The sequence below is a fragment of the Chelmon rostratus genome, chromosome 8 (assembly GCF_017976325.1).
Source record: "Chelmon rostratus isolate fCheRos1 chromosome 8, fCheRos1.pri, whole genome shotgun sequence".
Taxonomy (NCBI): domain Eukaryota; kingdom Metazoa; phylum Chordata; class Actinopteri; order Chaetodontiformes; family Chaetodontidae; genus Chelmon; species Chelmon rostratus.
This window is the reverse complement of record NC_055665.1, coordinates 4,888,560-4,906,077: the sequence shown is the minus strand read 5'-3', so window position 1 is coordinate 4,906,077 and position 17,518 is coordinate 4,888,560. Positions and strand designations below refer to the sequence as shown.

At 42.2% G+C, this 17,518-nt stretch overlaps 2 protein-coding genes across 2 annotated transcripts; one reads left to right on the top strand and one right to left on the bottom strand.

Annotated features, from left to right (window-relative positions):
* Positions 1-620: 620 nt before the first annotated feature.
* efhb (EF-hand domain family, member B) lies at positions 621-5,250 on the bottom strand. Its single transcript, XM_041942272.1, has 11 exons — positions 5,185-5,250; positions 4,901-4,960; positions 4,544-4,687; positions 4,120-4,297; positions 3,725-3,835; positions 3,446-3,575; positions 3,045-3,125; positions 2,841-2,942; positions 2,152-2,366; positions 1,713-1,894; positions 621-916 (listed from the first exon to the last, which is right to left on the bottom strand). The coding sequence occupies exons 1-11, from the start codon at positions 5,248-5,250 to the stop codon at positions 770-772; spliced, it is 1,416 nt and encodes a 471-aa protein (XP_041798206.1). The 3' UTR covers positions 621-769.
* A 540-nt stretch (positions 5,251-5,790) lies between these two features.
* rab5ab (RAB5A, member RAS oncogene family, b) lies at positions 5,791-14,630 on the top strand. The gene is made up of 6 exons (XM_041942833.1): positions 5,791-5,964; positions 8,429-8,655; positions 9,915-10,066; positions 10,969-11,091; positions 11,358-11,451; positions 12,740-14,630. The coding sequence occupies exons 2-6, from the start codon at positions 8,490-8,492 to the stop codon at positions 12,853-12,855; spliced, it is 651 nt and encodes a 216-aa protein (XP_041798767.1). The 5' UTR covers positions 5,791-5,964; positions 8,429-8,489; the 3' UTR covers positions 12,856-14,630.
* Positions 14,631-17,518: the final 2,888 nt, after the last annotated feature.

The window sequence follows — 17,518 nt, the reverse complement described above, 5'->3', positions numbered from 1 at the left end:
AGTTCAGTCCACATATTAAATTGTTAAGCAGGTACAGCCTGTCTCTTCACATATCCCTCTTATGGTTGGATGCACTATCAGGAACTATCAAGCAGTTTCCCGTGAGTTCATGAAATAACAGGAACAGCAACAATCCAAAAGACCTCAATCTAAAAAATAGGTCAAGAGGATGCTCAGAAAGAGGCTCATATAATGATACACATTAGTATCATATTAGCCATTCAAAAAGGGATTCATTTTTCTGTGTTCCCTTTCTGTATTTAATGTTTCAGCAGATTCATAACCACCATCATGATGAAGTAACCGTGTGAAATTAAAGGTTACATCGGTTGAATAGAAAAGCAGAACAGTAATTGAATATGCGACAGCACAAAAAAAAATCTCGTGGAGAGGATGCTCTCTGTATTTCGTTAGGTCACCTACCAGCTCAAACAGACTCGACAGGCACAAAAAGAGATTAAAATTTAACGTGTTGTTTCTTGGGAGTTCCCACGTTAATGCAGGAATGCATCATTTCCAAGAAAGCAAACCTCAATTTTTTTGCATAATGGTTGTCTAGTGAAAAATCTGTAACAGCACATCTACCGCATACTTCAGATTATTGTTTACTGCTACGTGGCTTGAAATAAAATCCTTTCTTCATTATGTCAAAAATTCACTCCAATCAAACTTAAACATCCTCAAAGCTTTCACCAGACAGCGGAGATATTGTTCACACAGAAACAGACTGTGATAAGGAAACACTGTGCCGGGAAGAACGTCTTGAGCGCTACATTGCTTTTATTTCCTTGAGTACGTTTCTGAAATCCTCGACACAAACTTCCCCTGCTGGATGCTTCATGGACGCCAGAGTCCAGGCCTCCTCGAACGTCGCCTCAGAAATACTCACACCCACATTCCTGAAGATCTCTGCAATCTGTGAAGACGAGGGTGAAGAGTGTCAATATCAAAAACCTATTTCACTAAAGCACAAGTTAGAGCTGTGAGATTTAAGTATGTTTTATCTTTTATGTAACTGCGCTGAGGCCACGCTGCAGCAGTGGCAGACTTTGATGACCAGTCTGAAAAAAGAACTGATTATGAAACAGACTGGTGAAGGTGGTGAAGCTCAATCAACTTTTCCTTAACAAAAGTTTAAAGAAAACAAAAGATAATCAACAAATTGAACAGAATGAAAGAGTTCAGCAGACAGAGATCACAGAGAATGGAGTAATGATTCTGCAGGGCTCATCCAGCTTAACAAAACATCGTCACACAAAATACACACTCTCCAGTATTAGTTGAAAATTCAGTGAAGTTAAGCTCAGAGGAATATTTGAATATGTAATAAAGCACAAAACAGGAAAGACTGTCTGCTATATTAAGCTTTTCTTCAGCACCCAACCGTGCATTCAACCTTGAACATCACGCCTGCTATGATGTTTCATGTCTTGCATCTTATACAGAATTTTAATGCTTTTAATAAACAGGATATTTTGAAACCATATGGGAAAACAAGGGGTTCTAACTTTCTAATGTCAGACAGAGTTGACAATTAAGATGCACAGACTCTATTGTAAGTTGCATTGGATAAAAGTGTCTGCCAAATGAATGTGATGTATGTAATGGAACAAAATAATGTCATGTCCCCTGAATAGCAATTGCACACAGTGTCCATCACAGGGTCCATCCCTTTTAATGTGAGTATTTGCTCTCAGTTGTTATTTGCATACCTCATTCTTGCTGCGAGGGCAGAGGAGGTGTTCGTCATAGACACCCAGAAGGGCATGAACTGATGGATATAGAAGATCTCTAACCGTGGATATATCACCGTAATTTGTCTTGTCATGGACTCTCCTTATGCGTGGAGCTGGAAGGTCAGTGCGCACCGATGGGATGCCGCAGGTGTGGGCGCCTATGTAAAGAGATCACATTATAAGTAAGGATTTATAGGAGATGAGAGTGAATGGAGTATAAATGATAAAAAATAATGCATATCAGTCATTTTATGTCTCCCACAGTGTGATATCAAACATGTAGTGCTTGTGTCATGAGGAAGAAATCTGCATGTAAGAGAGAGTGTCTGCATATTGCTGTTTTTGGTTATTTCACCCTTGACCAGTTTCAGACCCGGAAGGAAGTAGTCACCACAAATCTCTATTTTTGACGTACATGATGTAGATGGACCTTCACTGGCAGCCCCAATGAGGGAGGAGGACGTCATGAAGTGGTCTGGGACTCGCCTCAAGGTCCTGAGGGTCTTCAATGAGCTGCCTGGCTCAACAGGCTCCGGGTCCTCAGGTTTAACCGAGGCCTGAGAGGCAGGAAGCTGTGCTGATTCTGACGATGGTTTCTTCTCTATGTCAGCTGGAGCCATGCTGGACATTCTGCAGCAGAGACGATGAAAAGAAAATTATCCAGGAAACGAACCTCCGCACGTAACCTCTACATCACCCTAAAATCTTAACTGAGTCACGTTAACTCTCATGACTTGAAATCTGTTCTTAGTGTTGTTGTAGTCTGAGAAACCATAAAAGATAAATCACTCAACTGCATTTGCAATTCGGTACCTGAGACTTCAGTGGAAATAAATGCATTAAAATGTGAAGCAGAGCAGTTCTAGAAAAGCATGCCCACGTTAAGGTTGATTATATCTCCAACACCTGTGCAGGAAGCAGGCCAAAATGTCTGAAGACTTACAATAGTTCCAGTATGTGTATTTCTACCTAATATGTATATAATTATTTTTTGCTTCGGCATTTCTGCTTTATTTGACAGTAGAGAGACACAGGAAAGGCAGGGGGAGAGAGAGGGGATGACATGCAGCAAAGAGCCTGGGCTGGATTCAAACCCGGGGCCACTGCGACTCAGCCTTGACACGTGGCACACAAAATTTACCAAATTCACCCGGTGGCAAGAAAGTTCCAGCGGTGTGGTCTGGTGGAATCAAGGTGTTTCCTTTCCTGAAAAGATGAGATTAATGAGAGAGTGAAGCTAAACATGAGTCAGTAAAGCATCTACAGAAATCACAGATGTGGTCATCTGGATGTGTGACAGAAACTTACACGCTGTTCATCATTCCAAGTTGTAGGGCCATCTTCTCCCTGTTCCCAGATCTCTTCCAAACCGTCTTTGGATTGTAAAACCTATGGCAAAATAATATGTAGTGTTATGAAAATTGACAACAAAACACTTGTGGCCGGTGTGTGGAGTTTGCATGTTCTCCCTGTGCAGCGTGGGTTTTCACCGGCTTCTCCGGCTTCCTCCCACAGTCCAAAAACATGCTGAGGTTAATTGATAACTCTAAATTGTCCGTAGGTGTGAATGAGCGGTGTGCGTGGTTGTTTGTCTGTATGTCTGTATATGTAGCCCGAGAGACGGCTGGGATAGGCTCCAGCCCCCCCGTGACCCTGCAAAGGATTCAGCGGTGTATAGATGATGGATGGACACTTGTGGCAGGACTTACTTCTGTGTTTCCCCCAGCCAGTGGAGAGTTTTGCCAACATTACGGCCATCACTGAAATGAGGTGTGATGATCCCAAACCTGCCATCTTTACTGTAGTGACTGCAGTTGTACTTCCTGTCAATCCGCTCACCTGGAGGAGTAGTGCAAGATGATTTCATTGTGGTGAAAGGCAGTCATTGCATTTCAAAATACTCAATAAGATTGATGGACACACTGATAGAATGTTGGTAGACACAGTAGAGGCTTTATGCATATTATGCATTTTTCCATTCCTCTTACCAACATAATAGGCGTTGTGGCTGCGAATGTAAGCCTTGTGTCCCTCCTGGGCTTCCCTCTCCACCTCCTCTGCTGTTTTTGAAGGGTTAATAATGTCACGCACATTCAAGCCTGGACAAAAACGAACATGAGACATTCAAAAGAGAGGAGGTTCATCATTTCAATAAAATGATTCCTACACTTATGATAATTATTGAGAAACATAAAACACAAGGTTTAAAAAAAATCTAAGCATTCTGAGGAGCTTTAAGTACAGGGTTGACTTTCTTTTATAAGAGTAGATAAATATTTGCATGTTCGGATTATAAAAGTTGTGTCTTACCAGACTAAAGCCTATTTTCTTTTCTTTATTCAAAAATTGCTTCAGCCATGACATTATTTGATGATACACATACCTCGAATTGGTTTAACACCAAATGTAGTTTGGTCGTTATACCAGGTGGGAAGTCCAGCGTGCTGATCATGGGACCTGCCCAACGGTGCTTTTTGATTCCTGGTGTACACGGTCTCACTGAGCTCCTGTAACTTCTGTTGGAACAAGGTCTTCTGGGGAGGATTTAGCAAGTGTCCCGCCTGTTGGAACCACATAAAATGAAGGACTCATATCCACATTCTGCTTAAAACTGTTTATGCAAAGTTAGCTTGTGCCATAAACTAACACACTGTTAATTTGCACTAGATGGTGAACTACAGTAAAACTGCCACTGACATAAACATCATCACCAGGCAGGGTAATAAATTATTTATTGTTAAAACTCTGGGGTAATAAAAACCTCCTTAAACTCCTTATTGCCTATTTAACCCACAAGTTGTACTCACATTGTGGGAAGATTTGGTGCTGATGCCATGAACAAGAGTGCTGGCAACATCTTGATCATTTGCCTTCCCTTGGTGCACTCTGATAGCTCCTGGCTCTGGTTGGATGCTGCTGCGGAATTTCCTTACCACCGGTGGGGTGGGGGGCTGAAAAGTAAAAATGCTGATAATGGCATATCGCAGAGGGAGAAAACATGCACCTTTTCAAAGGTGCCTCAAATTATATTCACTCTTTCAGTTGTGCCAAAGCACCCAGAGATGGACTGATATAGGAATGTTCTCCATAGATACAGATGCAACACTAAGCACCTAACTTCATCCCACTGTCAAAATGCTCACACATATAAAAACTGAACTTACCCTTGCCACTTCTTGTAAGCAGGTCTTGGCCTTGTCTCCCACAGGTATTAGTTTCCCAGCCTAATGTTAAAAAAATACATTACCCAGATTACAGTATTCTACGGCGACCCCTAGACCCTTAGGAGAGTACGAATTAATAAAATACTGTCCTAAGGGTGCAAGGGGGGTCCGTAGTACCCACCAAAGACAAAAGTTTATTTAGCTAAAAGGCTCCACAGCTTTAGACTCAGTACAGCAGGAGTAAGCTAACGCAACGTTAGCTAGCTATATTAAAGTTGAATTACCGCCGGTACGTTGGGACTTGTTCCATCAGTACATGTCGGTTGGTAAGAAGTATGTCCGTCGGTCATATTCATCTTCAATCCACGTGTAGCAGCTACAAAGGCAGCTCAGGTTTCTTGCTCTGTATGTTTTGTCTCTAGCGTTCGTCTTCTCTACGTGTGGAAACTTTTTAACAACTTTCTAGCTAGCTGCACGTTAGTCTTCCGTCAGATGCTGCTCGTGCACCTGTTTGAGTTTCGTTGCCTAGCAACACATCACTTCAATTCAGAATACTGTTTATGTACAGGCTAAAATACTCTCCAGGGGAATGTAAAATTATGCTAGCTAATGGTCACGCAAATGTGACATTTGTATGGCTGAGTTATGTGAACTGATAACGGTGATCATAAAGTTGTCAAATAATCGTTTTGTTTTCTTAATATCCAACTATAGTTGTTCAAACGAATTCCCTCTTTTCCGTCCAGTATCCTCGCTTGATGTTCTTTAATTGCTGCTTTGTACTTCTTTGGAAAGGCATGTATCAGTAAATTAGGAATAAATCCTAACATATGATTGGTCCGAAGCACCAATACGTAGGCGGATTGTCAATTCCAGTCATACGATCTGTCATCATCGTTCGTACAATGCGAAAAGGGAAGTTGAAAGAAGTGGGAGAGGGACATCGCGGAGCCTTATGAAATCTAGCGTTATAGTTGCTGGCTGGGGACGCGACACACTGTGAAGTGCCACAAATATTGTCCTGGAGACACCATTCACTATAACTAGCTTCCTCTTTCTGCTGGGTGAGTAGCTAATATTAGCGATAGCTCGCTAGCTAATGGCTATCCGGAGGGCTCCTCCCGATGCGGCCACAGCTAAACAACGTTCGCTTACTGTGTTAGCCGTCCCAGTGTCTATTATGTGGCTAGCTAACGCTAGCTAGCCGACACTGGAAGGGCCAAGCTAGTTTACATAGTACGATAACGTCGTTCGGCAGGTGAATCCAGATCAGTCGTCCCGTTTAGACCATTAACACATTAACATAAACCCACGTATGATATAACAAACATCTGTGACTCTGTTTACTCCACTGATTGATAAGGCAGTTCACTAAATTAACGTCATGCAGCTAAGGTTAGCTAGCTGTCACTAGCTGTACACACCCAAAACTGCATCATCTGTGTCTTGGTACTCTCATACGTTAGTTATATAGCGGTAAATGTCAGATCTAGTGTGTATACGCTTGGTGTATAAGATGCTATCCAAATTGAAAGTAACGTTACACAGGCTATATATGCTTTCTTACTGGTAGAGATCGGATTTGGGCTAAACATTTTGAACTTGCCTATGTAAGTTAGCTATGTTGCTAATGCTAGCAGTCGTTACTCTGCTAATTCGAGGCAGTCAACAACAACATAAGAGGTTATTTGTGGTTAACTGTGTGTCGTAACGCGATTTCGACGAAGCTGACAGCAATTATTTTTGGACTGATGCTCTGTGTTTATTTGCTCGGTGGCAATGAGAAATGGCTAAGTTGCAGAGAGAATCTGTTGTTGTGTACAGAGTGTGGTTGGTGTTGTTGTTCACCTTAAAATCTCCAGACTGGCAGACAGGAAACTGGAAGTTAGCTTCACCCAAAAACATTTTCCCACTTATGTGCCCAGACCCGTGTCATGCTAATCCCCGTTTCGACAGTCTGTCTCACATAACTTGAGGCTACAGGCAGGAGTTGCCAGAGGTTTGTCGTTGCATATTTTCATAGCTATACCAGTTGATCAACTTTTTGTTATGTGTTGAAATTTGCCGTTAAATTGGCTCAGGAGAGAAACTTTGGCAAGAGAAGCAGGAGTTCAGGTGCTCTTTAAGTGACATTAGTTGTTGGGGTTTTCTGTCTGACAGAAAACTGATTGTAATTACAGTATCTGCCAAACCCTTGCACGTTTTTGCCATACCTGTTACAGTCAGCTACAGTTTCCTCAGCTAGTTATGGCAAGCAACCAACTATTGTTTGGAAAGGAAAGAGATTGTGGCTGGTGAAGTGAAACTTAACTCGGTATGTAGTGAACTACGGTAAATTTCCCTCCATGGTCATTTATCATCTGTGACACTTTGGCCTCCAGGTTTGGACTGTTTGTATGAAAAAAAAAAATGTTAGAACAACTGCATAAAGCAATAACACTGAAATTCCTGAATATCCCCTTTTAATAAATAAGGCGTAGCATTTTAGTTTCTAACAGCTGACTTGGCTTTTTAATCAATGGTTTCTGAAAGCATGTAGTCCAAAAGTACAAATACGCATTTTATGTCAGAAAGTATTACAAGAAGTATGGTGTAATGTATTTTAGTTCTAAATCACACCATGAAGAGTCGTAACAGCATACATATATAACAACTAACTAATTAATTAGTCAGGTATGCAGCCTTATTAAATTTAATTTGGAAACTTTTTAGAGTTGCTCATAAACATGATTTGGGAAAAGTACTGTAGGTCATTAATGAGCTGCACATATAGACAAGACATTTCTACTTAACCTATTAAATGTACAAACTTAAGTGACTGTATTTCTCCATCGAGTCCTGTGCATATTCTTTCTCAAAAAACCCAACTGTTAATAGGGTTTGCTTGTACAGTCTTTATGATCTGTGTATGGCCACAGTGTTTTAGTCTCACCCTTAATTCCCACCAGACGCGTAACCTCCATGCTCTGTCCACAACGCGTATGATGGAGCTGATTTCTGCCATTCTAGTCAATGAGTGCAATTCCACTGGGCGCATAGCATCTGCGTTTCAGAAGCGTCCCAGAAACGTATTTACGCTCTGCAGAGAATACATGCCAAGTTTATTTTTGATAGACGATGCATTAACCTTCACAGAGCAGATAGAGCCAGAAGGGAAGTCAGACACAGGAACGGTGTACAGAATCCAGTAAATTTTCAGAATAAAACAACCTCTGCAGACTCCGAAAAGAAGCCGTTTAACTACGAAGCCTTCATGGCCATGGTAGAAGCGCAAAATTGAAGGGAAAATGACCAAATGAACATGATCTGAGCAAGTCAATGAAGTTGGGCAGGCAAAACACTTGTGGTCTACTTGTCATAATCCTGGTTCATAGTTGCAGACAACAAAAAGTCAAATTATACACTTGGGTTTCTGATAAATGCTAACCTGTAAATGCCAGTTTTAACCAAAGTGATACCCCAACATTGATGTTTGACACATTTAGATTTTTTTATGTGACACTGCTTTCTTTTCTCTCTCCTGCTCAGGTATTCTCAACATTTTTTCACAGTAAATCAGCGGCCAGAGGAAGAGACCGGGCAGTGTGACATGGCAAGTAGAGGCGGAGCTACACGACCCAATGGGCCAAATGCAGGCAACAAGATCTGCCAATTCAAGCTCGTGCTTTTAGGAGAGTCAGCCGTGGGAAAGTCGAGTCTCGTACTTCGTTTCGTCAAGGGACAGTTTCATGAATTCCAAGAGAGCACAATCGGAGGTATGTGTCCTCACAAGACCATGTCCTGGCTTTGTTTCTCTGAACAGGCCTGCACAACTGTATGCAAGGATTGATATTACAGAAGTACTTTTACCTGCCTTCTTGTTACAGAGAAACTTGTAATGGATCACACATTGGAATAAGCACTGAAAATCTACATCAGTAAAAAGATTACAAAATGTGACAATAAAATCACTCTTTGTGGTGTCAGAGTGTAGGAAATATTACTAAGAGCAGAGGAAATGGGTATAAAATGAGTTTATCACGATAGAAAGATTTTAGTGGCACACAATATTGAGAAGACGGCGAAATGATGAGATGAGTTTGTGGTTTATGACTGAAGATGGAGAATTGTGAGTGTGAAAATGGCTGAAGGGAACACAAAACTGTAGATATAATCAGGGGATCTCTTGAACATCTGCCGTTAGTTCCTGGTATGTCCAGCAGCTTCCCTTGAGGTTAAATAACTCAAACATATTAACTTAATTACAAAATATTACACTTACTGCCCTTTGGCAAAGCGTAATACTGACTGGATATCATATAGTTATATCAGACTCTATCCATTTCATTGCTTTGCTATTTTAAGACTCCCCTTAGATCAAACAAAGACATTGGTGGACTTGTGAAATCCTAGACAGCGCTGATCATAGATCACAGACAGCTTGATCACTTAAAGTAAATATTCTCAGACTGGACGAGTCGACACAAACAAAGCTCTCTGTCCAGTATGAATAGTGAATCAATGTGTGTTAATATGCATAATAAAGTGAAAATCATGAAGAGAGCCTGACTAAATCCATGACTGGAGAGATGCAGTCAGTAGACAGTGACGGCCTAAAGGTTTGTGACCTGTAGGTCACCGGTACGATGTCCAGGGTGACAAAAATGAAGTTGTACTGTGCAGTTTCCAGGTGTGAACGTGTGTACCTGTCTGAATATGAACAGGGCGCTCCTAAAACTGAGAGCGTTGCTGTAAGTAAAGCATCCCAGAGTAAATACAGGTTCAAATGTGCTTGTGTGAATCCCACCGTACTTTAACGCCTCTGCAACCATCCAGATTTTGGATGTTCAGTATAAAATGTGTTTGACATTACTGGGGCCCAATTTTCCAAATGTGGACTAAGTCAACCAGATAATCCTCCTCTGTGCGTCTCCAGCATTGGTCTGAAGTTGTTACTTTCACAGCAGCACATTTTGCGTAGCTCAGTGGCTACAGGCCCAGTCATCACTGGTCCCTCTGCTTTGTGCCCCTGCAGCTGCCTTTCTGACTCAGACAGTATGTTTGGACGACACAACAGTCAAGTTTGAAATCTGGGACACAGCTGGTCAGGAGCGCTACCACAGTCTGGCTCCCATGTACTACAGAGGTGCCCAGGCAGCCATTGTGGTGTATGATATAACAAATGAGGTGAGTCAGGTGCCAGGTTTTCTATCATGTGGTTGCAGTCCCCAACACTGATTTCACTCACCATAGCTGGAACGACATGGTTGTCAGCGATGAGGAGAAACGGTGTCTGTGCAAATTAAGAGTTGAGTCTTAACTCAGCAGGAGTGTTTTGTTGACCGTACACGGGTCACCTGACTCCAAATAGGTAACATTACGACGACACTGGAAAAATATGTAATTATACAGTATGTGCTGAGAGACTTTTAATTACAAAGAGAACATATTCAGCATGGACTCGTTAACTTCCACAAAGTAAATATATAATAATTATATATATATATATATATAATATATATTAATATAGTAATTATATATTAATATTAAACAGCGAGCGTCCACTTTTCACAGTCTTAACATTGAAAATGTCGTGCCATTAAGACGATAGCAGATGTAGTTACATTCTGTTTGTAAATTGTGCCTCAAAGATGGACTGCGGATGCTTGTTTGTGTGAAAAGTCAGTCACAAAAATAGGATGAGGAAATAGAGTTTAATGTCAACATTGCTATCGGCTATGAATGCTCCTCAGTGTTAAAGCCAGCAGCAGTTTCGTTCCATCTTAAGCTATGAAGTCTTCTGACGCTTCACTCATCTTGCTAAAAGAATAGAAGAAGTGTCCTTTCTCTCCAGAGCTCAAAACACTGACATTTAGCCCACATAAGAATAAAATACACACAGACATTTTCGTTTGTTTCGTGTTCTTCAGAGTCTCTATTCTGGGCCTTGATCAAAAGAAGCGCAGAAGCCTTGCCAGACATCCTGGGAAGACTCCTGTTGTCCTCATATTTCCATCACATGGATCTTATTGTTATTTTCACTAACTGAGTCACCCCCCCACCCCACCCCGTCCTGTTTTGTTTGCCAGGAGTCATTTGTACGGGCGAAGAACTGGGTTAAAGAGCTTCAGAGACAAGCCAGTCCAAATATTGTAATAGCTCTGGCTGGGAACAAGGCTGATCTCGCAAACAAGAGAGCACTGGACTTCCAGGTTTGTCTTCTTTAATTCCTTACTAATTAACTGGAGGATGGTGTGTTGCTGTTGAAGGTCACATAAAATTCACAGACTGATTAGACGGAACAGCACAGCCTCTGATTGGTCCTGATCCTGTCTAGTACTTTGGATACACCTGCTTTGCTTCCTCCACATTTAGCTTTGTCTTTTTTGTTTCTTTCTTTGTTTTTTGCTAAAGCAACCTGTGAGGTACTTGAAGTCATTTTAACTAATGATTTCCGTTGTTGGTTTCACTTTCATAGGATGCACAATCATACGCAGATGACAACAGCTTGCTTTTTATGGAAACATCAGCAAAGACTTCTATGAACGTGAATGAGATCTTCATGGCCATTGGTAAGTTTCTCTTTTGTCTTTAATTACCAGATCTTATCTATGTGAAATAGTTAACAATTATCATGAGAAACAAATTGAAGTGGAACTATTTATCACCTGCCCTGCTGTTAGAGCTCTGATGCACCAGGTGGACAGTCACGGATATGTTCTGTCTTACCTATAGCAGCAAAGGTTGAAGTGCCTCTGAGCAACAATAAAGACTCTGCTTGCATTAGTGGTTTCCAGTTTTAATTGATTGCACGGGTTCACAGGTTAATGGAAGCTATGTGAACATACAACATTTACTATTAAGGTGGTATATTGTTTACCAGTTAGTCCATCATGTGTTGAAATTAAATGTTGGAGCCAATGCTTCCCACTTTTCTTTGCTAACCTCCTGCTGGTTGTTTTGAACATAGTGGTGCATTTGATCAGACCTCGTCTGAATGCAGTTTGGGTCTCTGTGTAGTGAGACACTGTGGATTTTGTTGAACGCAGCCACTGAACTGGGGTGCAGCATCTGAAAACTTGAGCTCCGTTTGCATTTGAGCAACATTGTTTTCTACCATAAAATAGTCGCAGAGATTTCTTTGAAAACAAGGCCCGTCAGCTCAGAATGTAAAATGTTGTGCCAGTAGAGAGTTTGTCCACTAGAGAGCGCTAACAAACTTGCTCAGTACACATCATGGGCACAGTTTCATCAATTCAAACCCCTGCACACCCACACTGCACCCACACAGGTGTTTTCATTTATGTTGGCTGATTTCTTATCAAGCGCCGACCGTGCTTAAAAACACTTGTGTGGGTGTGCATGTCGTGTGTTATTCCTCTCTTTTATGATTTTGTTTGTTGTGATAAACTGTGCTAGTATCTTTACAAAATATCTTTAATGAGCAGCTGAATATGACTCCTTCATAAATTCAGAATATGCATTCAAACCCAGACCCTCCTGCCCGACCCCGTTTGAACTGCTAGTTTATCTTAATGAGGCTTCTGCAGGCACAGCAGAGGCAGTGGAGAGTGACAGTCTCAACATGTTTTGGTAAATTACAACTCCAAGCTGTCCACACTGATAACAGGTGAGCCGGCGGCATGGTGTCCCAGAGCACGTCATAGATTTGTCACAGTTTCACAAAGATTTCTTCTTCTGTTGTAGTGAACACTGCAGGTCCAGGGTCAATTAAAAGTGTAATGAAGTGACTGCACATGTGTGACGCTGCTGTTTAGAATGAATTTTGCCGTCGTCATCGGTGATTATCTGATTATTGATGGTGATGTCATCGCTGGTCTTGTTTCTGTGTCATTGCAGCAAAGAAGTTGCCCAAAAATGAGCCTCAGGCGGCCGGAGCCAGCAGCGGGCGGAACCGGGGAGTGGACCTGACAGAGACGGCTCAGCCCACCAGCCGTCCCTGCTGCAGTAACTAACCCAGCTCTTCCTGCTCACCCCCCCAAAACACACACACACATACACACATCCCCTGCCCCCCCTGCCCTCCTCTCAGCTGAACAACATCTGGACATCGGGCTCCTTGGCTTCCTGACCGTCAACCTCACTCCCCTGGAATAGCTAAAAGACTCTGTATAGCTGCATTTCTAATACCTTTTGGGTTTTTTTTGTTGATGTTTTTTTTTTTTAACTTTTTTTAAGAAGTGTATATCAGTATAATGGATGCATGTATCACTACAACGCCTAAAACAACACATTTGTATCTCTTCTTCAGTTGTAAGACTAACCCCGTGTCAGAAAGACGAGCGAGCGAGAAGCCTGTGAACGTGTGATTGTCTCGTGTGTGAAGTGTGATTTGCTGATGAGAAGGCGTAGCCTCATTTGTCGCTTCACAGGGGCCGGCCGGATGTCGCCTGATACTCTTTGTGTGCGGCTAAAATTATGCTCGCAAACCAAATTGTTCCCATCTTAAGACGCCTGGCTTCTCAGACCGTCAGCGTACGGAGAAGGTGCCAGGAAAGGACTGTTGCGTAAAACCAAGAATCCCTCCCTCCACACATCTGTTACACAAGAAGACATCTTCATCCAAGGCTCGAAATGGAAAGTGCGGAAAATAAATTTAGTACTGTCCAGTTTTTGGAAAAGTTGGAAATTGCACACAAGAAAGTCCTTTTTGAGAGTTAAGAAGACAAACTGCATCGGCTTCCCATTACGTGCGACCATCTGTAGAGCGATATGGGCTTGTCACGTTGCCACACATCATATTGAACAGCGAGTCTTGGAAGAGTGGGAACATCAGGAACCGACACCTTCAGGCCCGCATGAGGCCGGTATGACAGGATTTTTAAATTTAGCCTTGCTGTTTATTTGCATTGATGTTTGAAGTCCATCGCAGACGTCCCATGTTAAATTGCGACCCTGATTTGGCTTCACGTGGAAAAGAAAACCCGCAGGAAACTTGAAGACTGTTGAACATCATGCTTTGTGAGATGTCTTGCGAAGACTTGAACATAGTCCTATGTTAAACTCTTGTCTTTGTTGATCTGCTCTGTTTCTGTTCAGGCCAGTAGTCGACCTGCATCAATTTGGAGGATCTCAATCAAAAGGGGGGATTGTTTTTAGAATAGATTTCTGAGAGCACACACAGAAAATTGGACTACTACCCATTATCACAAGTCTGTGGAAAAAATATACTCTAATGTTGTTATAGGGTGCAATGTTGCAATGTTGTCTTCTTCCTCCTTTAGTACAGCTTGCAGAGCTCATGAGCTCACCAGGAAATTATTTAGAGATTCCGAACAATTGTACAGTTCAATATAGCTCTGCTTTTTATTTTATTTTATTTTAATTTTATTTTCATCCTCGGCCTTGTCACAAACAGGTCAAATGTTAAGCAGTGGTGGTCTTTTTAGGTATATGTAGTGTTATTAACAAACTCCCTCTCTGGTGTCTTGTTACTTTTCTCAGAAATGGTCCATGGTCATGTTTGAAAGGAACTTTTATTGCATTGCACAGTGTTGGTCATGTTTTAATTAATGACTGCCCTTCGATTTTATATGACAGACTGTCTTGGACTTGCTAACCTACGGCTACAAGCAGGTAGCATAATTAAGCTTACTGGTGGTCTCTCTTACAGCTCAATGAATTTTAATGATAAAACAGCATTACTAGTGATGGGCTGATCAGTTTTGAGTGTCTGAATACAACTTAATAAATTCAATAAAGAGGTCTCTTGTATGCCTCCTTGCTCTGAATGTCAGTGGCATCACATGTAAGAAGTTTTGAAATTATATGATACAAGATTCTGCTTGTATTGAAACCACATTTCATGTTAGTCATTGAATGAACGAGTCGTATGAGCACACCTGAGATTTTTTTTTCTTTGATTCCAATCTGAGCTTTTTTTCTAACGTTTCTAACTCGAGCTGCAACGATTGGCAGATTGAAATAAGATTAATGAGCAATTTCATCTCAAGACTAAGCGTTTCCACCTCTGTGAGCTTGTATTGAGGCACAGTGCAAGCTTTTAGCTAAATGCTAAGCAACAGGCGAATGTACAGCAGGTTTTTTTTACCATGTCCACATCACATTTTAAGTTTTAAGATTAGTTTTGCAGGTATTTCCGCATAAAAAAAAGTCGAATTTTGACCTGATGATGGTGCTGAAAGAAAAGTTATGTCAATGTGAACGTGTGCAGCAAATTTTGTTGCGACAGTTCACTCAGAACCACCATGTTGACCTCATGGTGGCGCTCATGGAAAAGCTGGTTTGACCAACATCAGTGAGCTTCATCTCCAAATGCAATCATTTTATGCATTTTTTTTTTGTTTTATATCATTGAAAATTTAATATGTATGCATTTTGGACTCTTGATCGGCCAAAACAAGCTACTTGAAGAAGTGAAACTAACTCCAACAACTTATTGTTGAACTTCTGTAAAGATGCAGCTGAGGCCAAGATTTCCTGACTTTCAATCTTTAAATGGCTTTAGCTCCAAGAACACTGGATCCTACAGTACCCATAATGCAACTTGAGAGCTTCATTTCATTACTCCTGGCCTGGGAAGCATCCACATCTTTCAGCCTCTATACCCCCAGTTTGTAGCGCAGACCTGTTAAAAATGTGTCTCCGAGCCCAGATAACCCTGCTGACGTCAGCTGTTGCCAGGCATTATACTATACTATATATTATCTTAAGTTTAGTAGCTCTCCCAACAATGATTGAACTGATCATAAAATGTAAAATCAATGTGTCTGTCAATTAATCGATCATGAAAGTAACGGTTAGTTGCAGCCCTCCTCCTAACCACATCTTCACTCTCTTGGTTGATCTGTGTTGTCAGCTCCAGGTCCCGCGTTTCTCGTATATTTCCACCGTCTGCCTCCTCTCTCAGCTCTTGGCTGCGTTCCATCCCGACACTTCACACACTCCCCATCCTCAAAGACCAGATGAGTCATCTGAACTCTCCACCAGCCCGATCGCATGTTTGGCCAAGAGTCAAATCTCTGTGCAGAAATGATCTCCCGCTCCTGTCAATTACAGCCCTTCCAACCTCATTAACAGGAGGTTCATCCAGCACCACCTACACACCACTGCAGGCGAAAGATAGAAAGAGGAGTCGTGAGAGCATGCGGCTCGGGGATCAATAGCCGATTATACTCACCGTCTTTAAAGTGGCCAAGACCTCTGAGCGGTGATGACAGCGCTGTGTATTAAAGTGTCGGTTCACCAAAATTACAAAACATTTTCTGACCTCTTGCAGCTCCACACTTAGAAAAGTGATTCACATTGAGGTCTGTGTGAATTATCCTGAGCGACAGTCTGACAGCTTTCTGAAAAGAGATGCTTGTCTTGTTCATTTTTTTAAAAATCTAAAACTCTATTCCCGTGAGCACCACAAAGGGAACTTCATCCACCTCAATTGAATTAGCGTGGCGACGTAAATCTGACCTGGAAAAAACAAACCCGAAACTTCTGGAGTTTTTCGTCATATCGCATCTTCATCAGCAGACAGAAAGCGCTCAGAAAAACTGAAACACAGTTCTCCATCTGCTGATGTGATACGATCAAAATCCACAGAGCAGCGACTAAATGGACCTTGTGTATTCTCAACTGCTGCTTCCATGGGAACGAAGGAACTTTGAACCTCAACACCAGAACGATCTGGATGGATAAGCACCACGAGAGAAGCAATGAGTGAGAAAATATTCATCCTGTGTCTGTAATTTGGGTGAACTGACCCTTGACGGTTGATGGAGCCTCCATTTTGGAAATGATTCCAATATTTCTTAAACTTTGTGCGTTACTATTGGAGCTCATTCTGAAAATCTGAGTGCAGCAGTGGCGTGCACGGGGGCCCAGTTTTCGAAAAAACGTGCGCTAAAGTGCCCTCCTGGACTCCAAAACGCGTGCTAAAGTGCCCTCTTGGGAGCCAAAACATGCGCTAAAGTCCCCCCTGGGAGCCAAAACACGCTCCAAAGTGCCCTCTTGGACTCCAAAACTTGTGCTAAAGTGCCCTCTTGGGAGCCAAAACACGTGCTAAAGTGCCCTCTTGGACTCCAAAACGCGCTCTAAAGTGCCCCCTGGGAGCCAAAACGCGTGCTAAAGTGCCCCCTGGGAGCCAAAACGCGTGCTAAAGTGCCCTCTTGGACTCCAAAACGTGCTCTAAAGTGCCCCCTGGGAGCCAAAACGCGTGCTAAAGTGCCCCCTGGGAGCCAAAACGCGTGCTAAAGTGCCCTCTTGGACTCCAAAACGTGCTCTAAAGTGCCCCCTGGGAGCCAAAACGCGTGCTAAAGTGCCCTCTTCAGTGGCGGGGATGCGCTATATGTGCCCTTTTTTTCCTTTTCGCCCTTGCCCTTCAAAAAGTCTGTGCACGCCACTGTGCAGCTGATTGTCTGGAAAGACGACTTTGACACCAGATGCATTTCTGTTTTAATTCTCCAAACTATTTTACAAATCTATAGGATGATAAGTTCAGATATTTATGCGGTTATGTGGAACTCTGCTTTCCCACAGTGTGCCCTCTCTTCATGTTGAGCACCACCACTAACCGCAGAGATGCACCAGACAACTGTTTCCACAAGTCAGATGGCATTTTGCTTTCATCACGTTGAAGCGTGACGCTGCCAGAGAGGCTAAAAA

What these genes read in the sequence shown, in the direction of transcription:
- rab5ab (XM_041942833.1), top strand. Translation starts at nt 8,490, where the DNA reads ATGGCAAGTAGAGGCGGAGCTACACGACCCAATGGGCCAAATGCAGGC. An exon ending in CCAAGAGAGCACAATCGGAG is followed by an intron (nt 8,656 to 9,914) that starts GTATGTGTCCTC and finishes GTGCCCCTGCAG; the next exon opens with CTGCCTTTCTGACTCAGACA. An exon ending in TGTATGATATAACAAATGAG is followed by an intron (nt 10,067 to 10,968) that starts GTGAGTCAGGTG and finishes TTTGTTTGCCAG; the next exon opens with GAGTCATTTGTACGGGCGAA.
- efhb (XM_041942272.1), bottom strand. Translation starts at nt 5,250, where the DNA reads ATGACCGACGGACATACTTCTTACCAACCGACATGTACTGATGGAACA. An exon ending in TGGCTGGGGGAAACACAGAA is followed by an intron (nt 3,126 to 3,445) that starts GTAAGTCCTGCC and finishes ATTTTGCCATAG; the next exon opens with GTTTTACAATCCAAAGACGG. An exon ending in CGTGTCAAGGCTGAGTCGCA is followed by an intron (nt 2,367 to 2,840) that starts GTGGCCCCGGGT and finishes TCTCTGCTGCAG; the next exon opens with AATGTCCAGCATGGCTCCAG.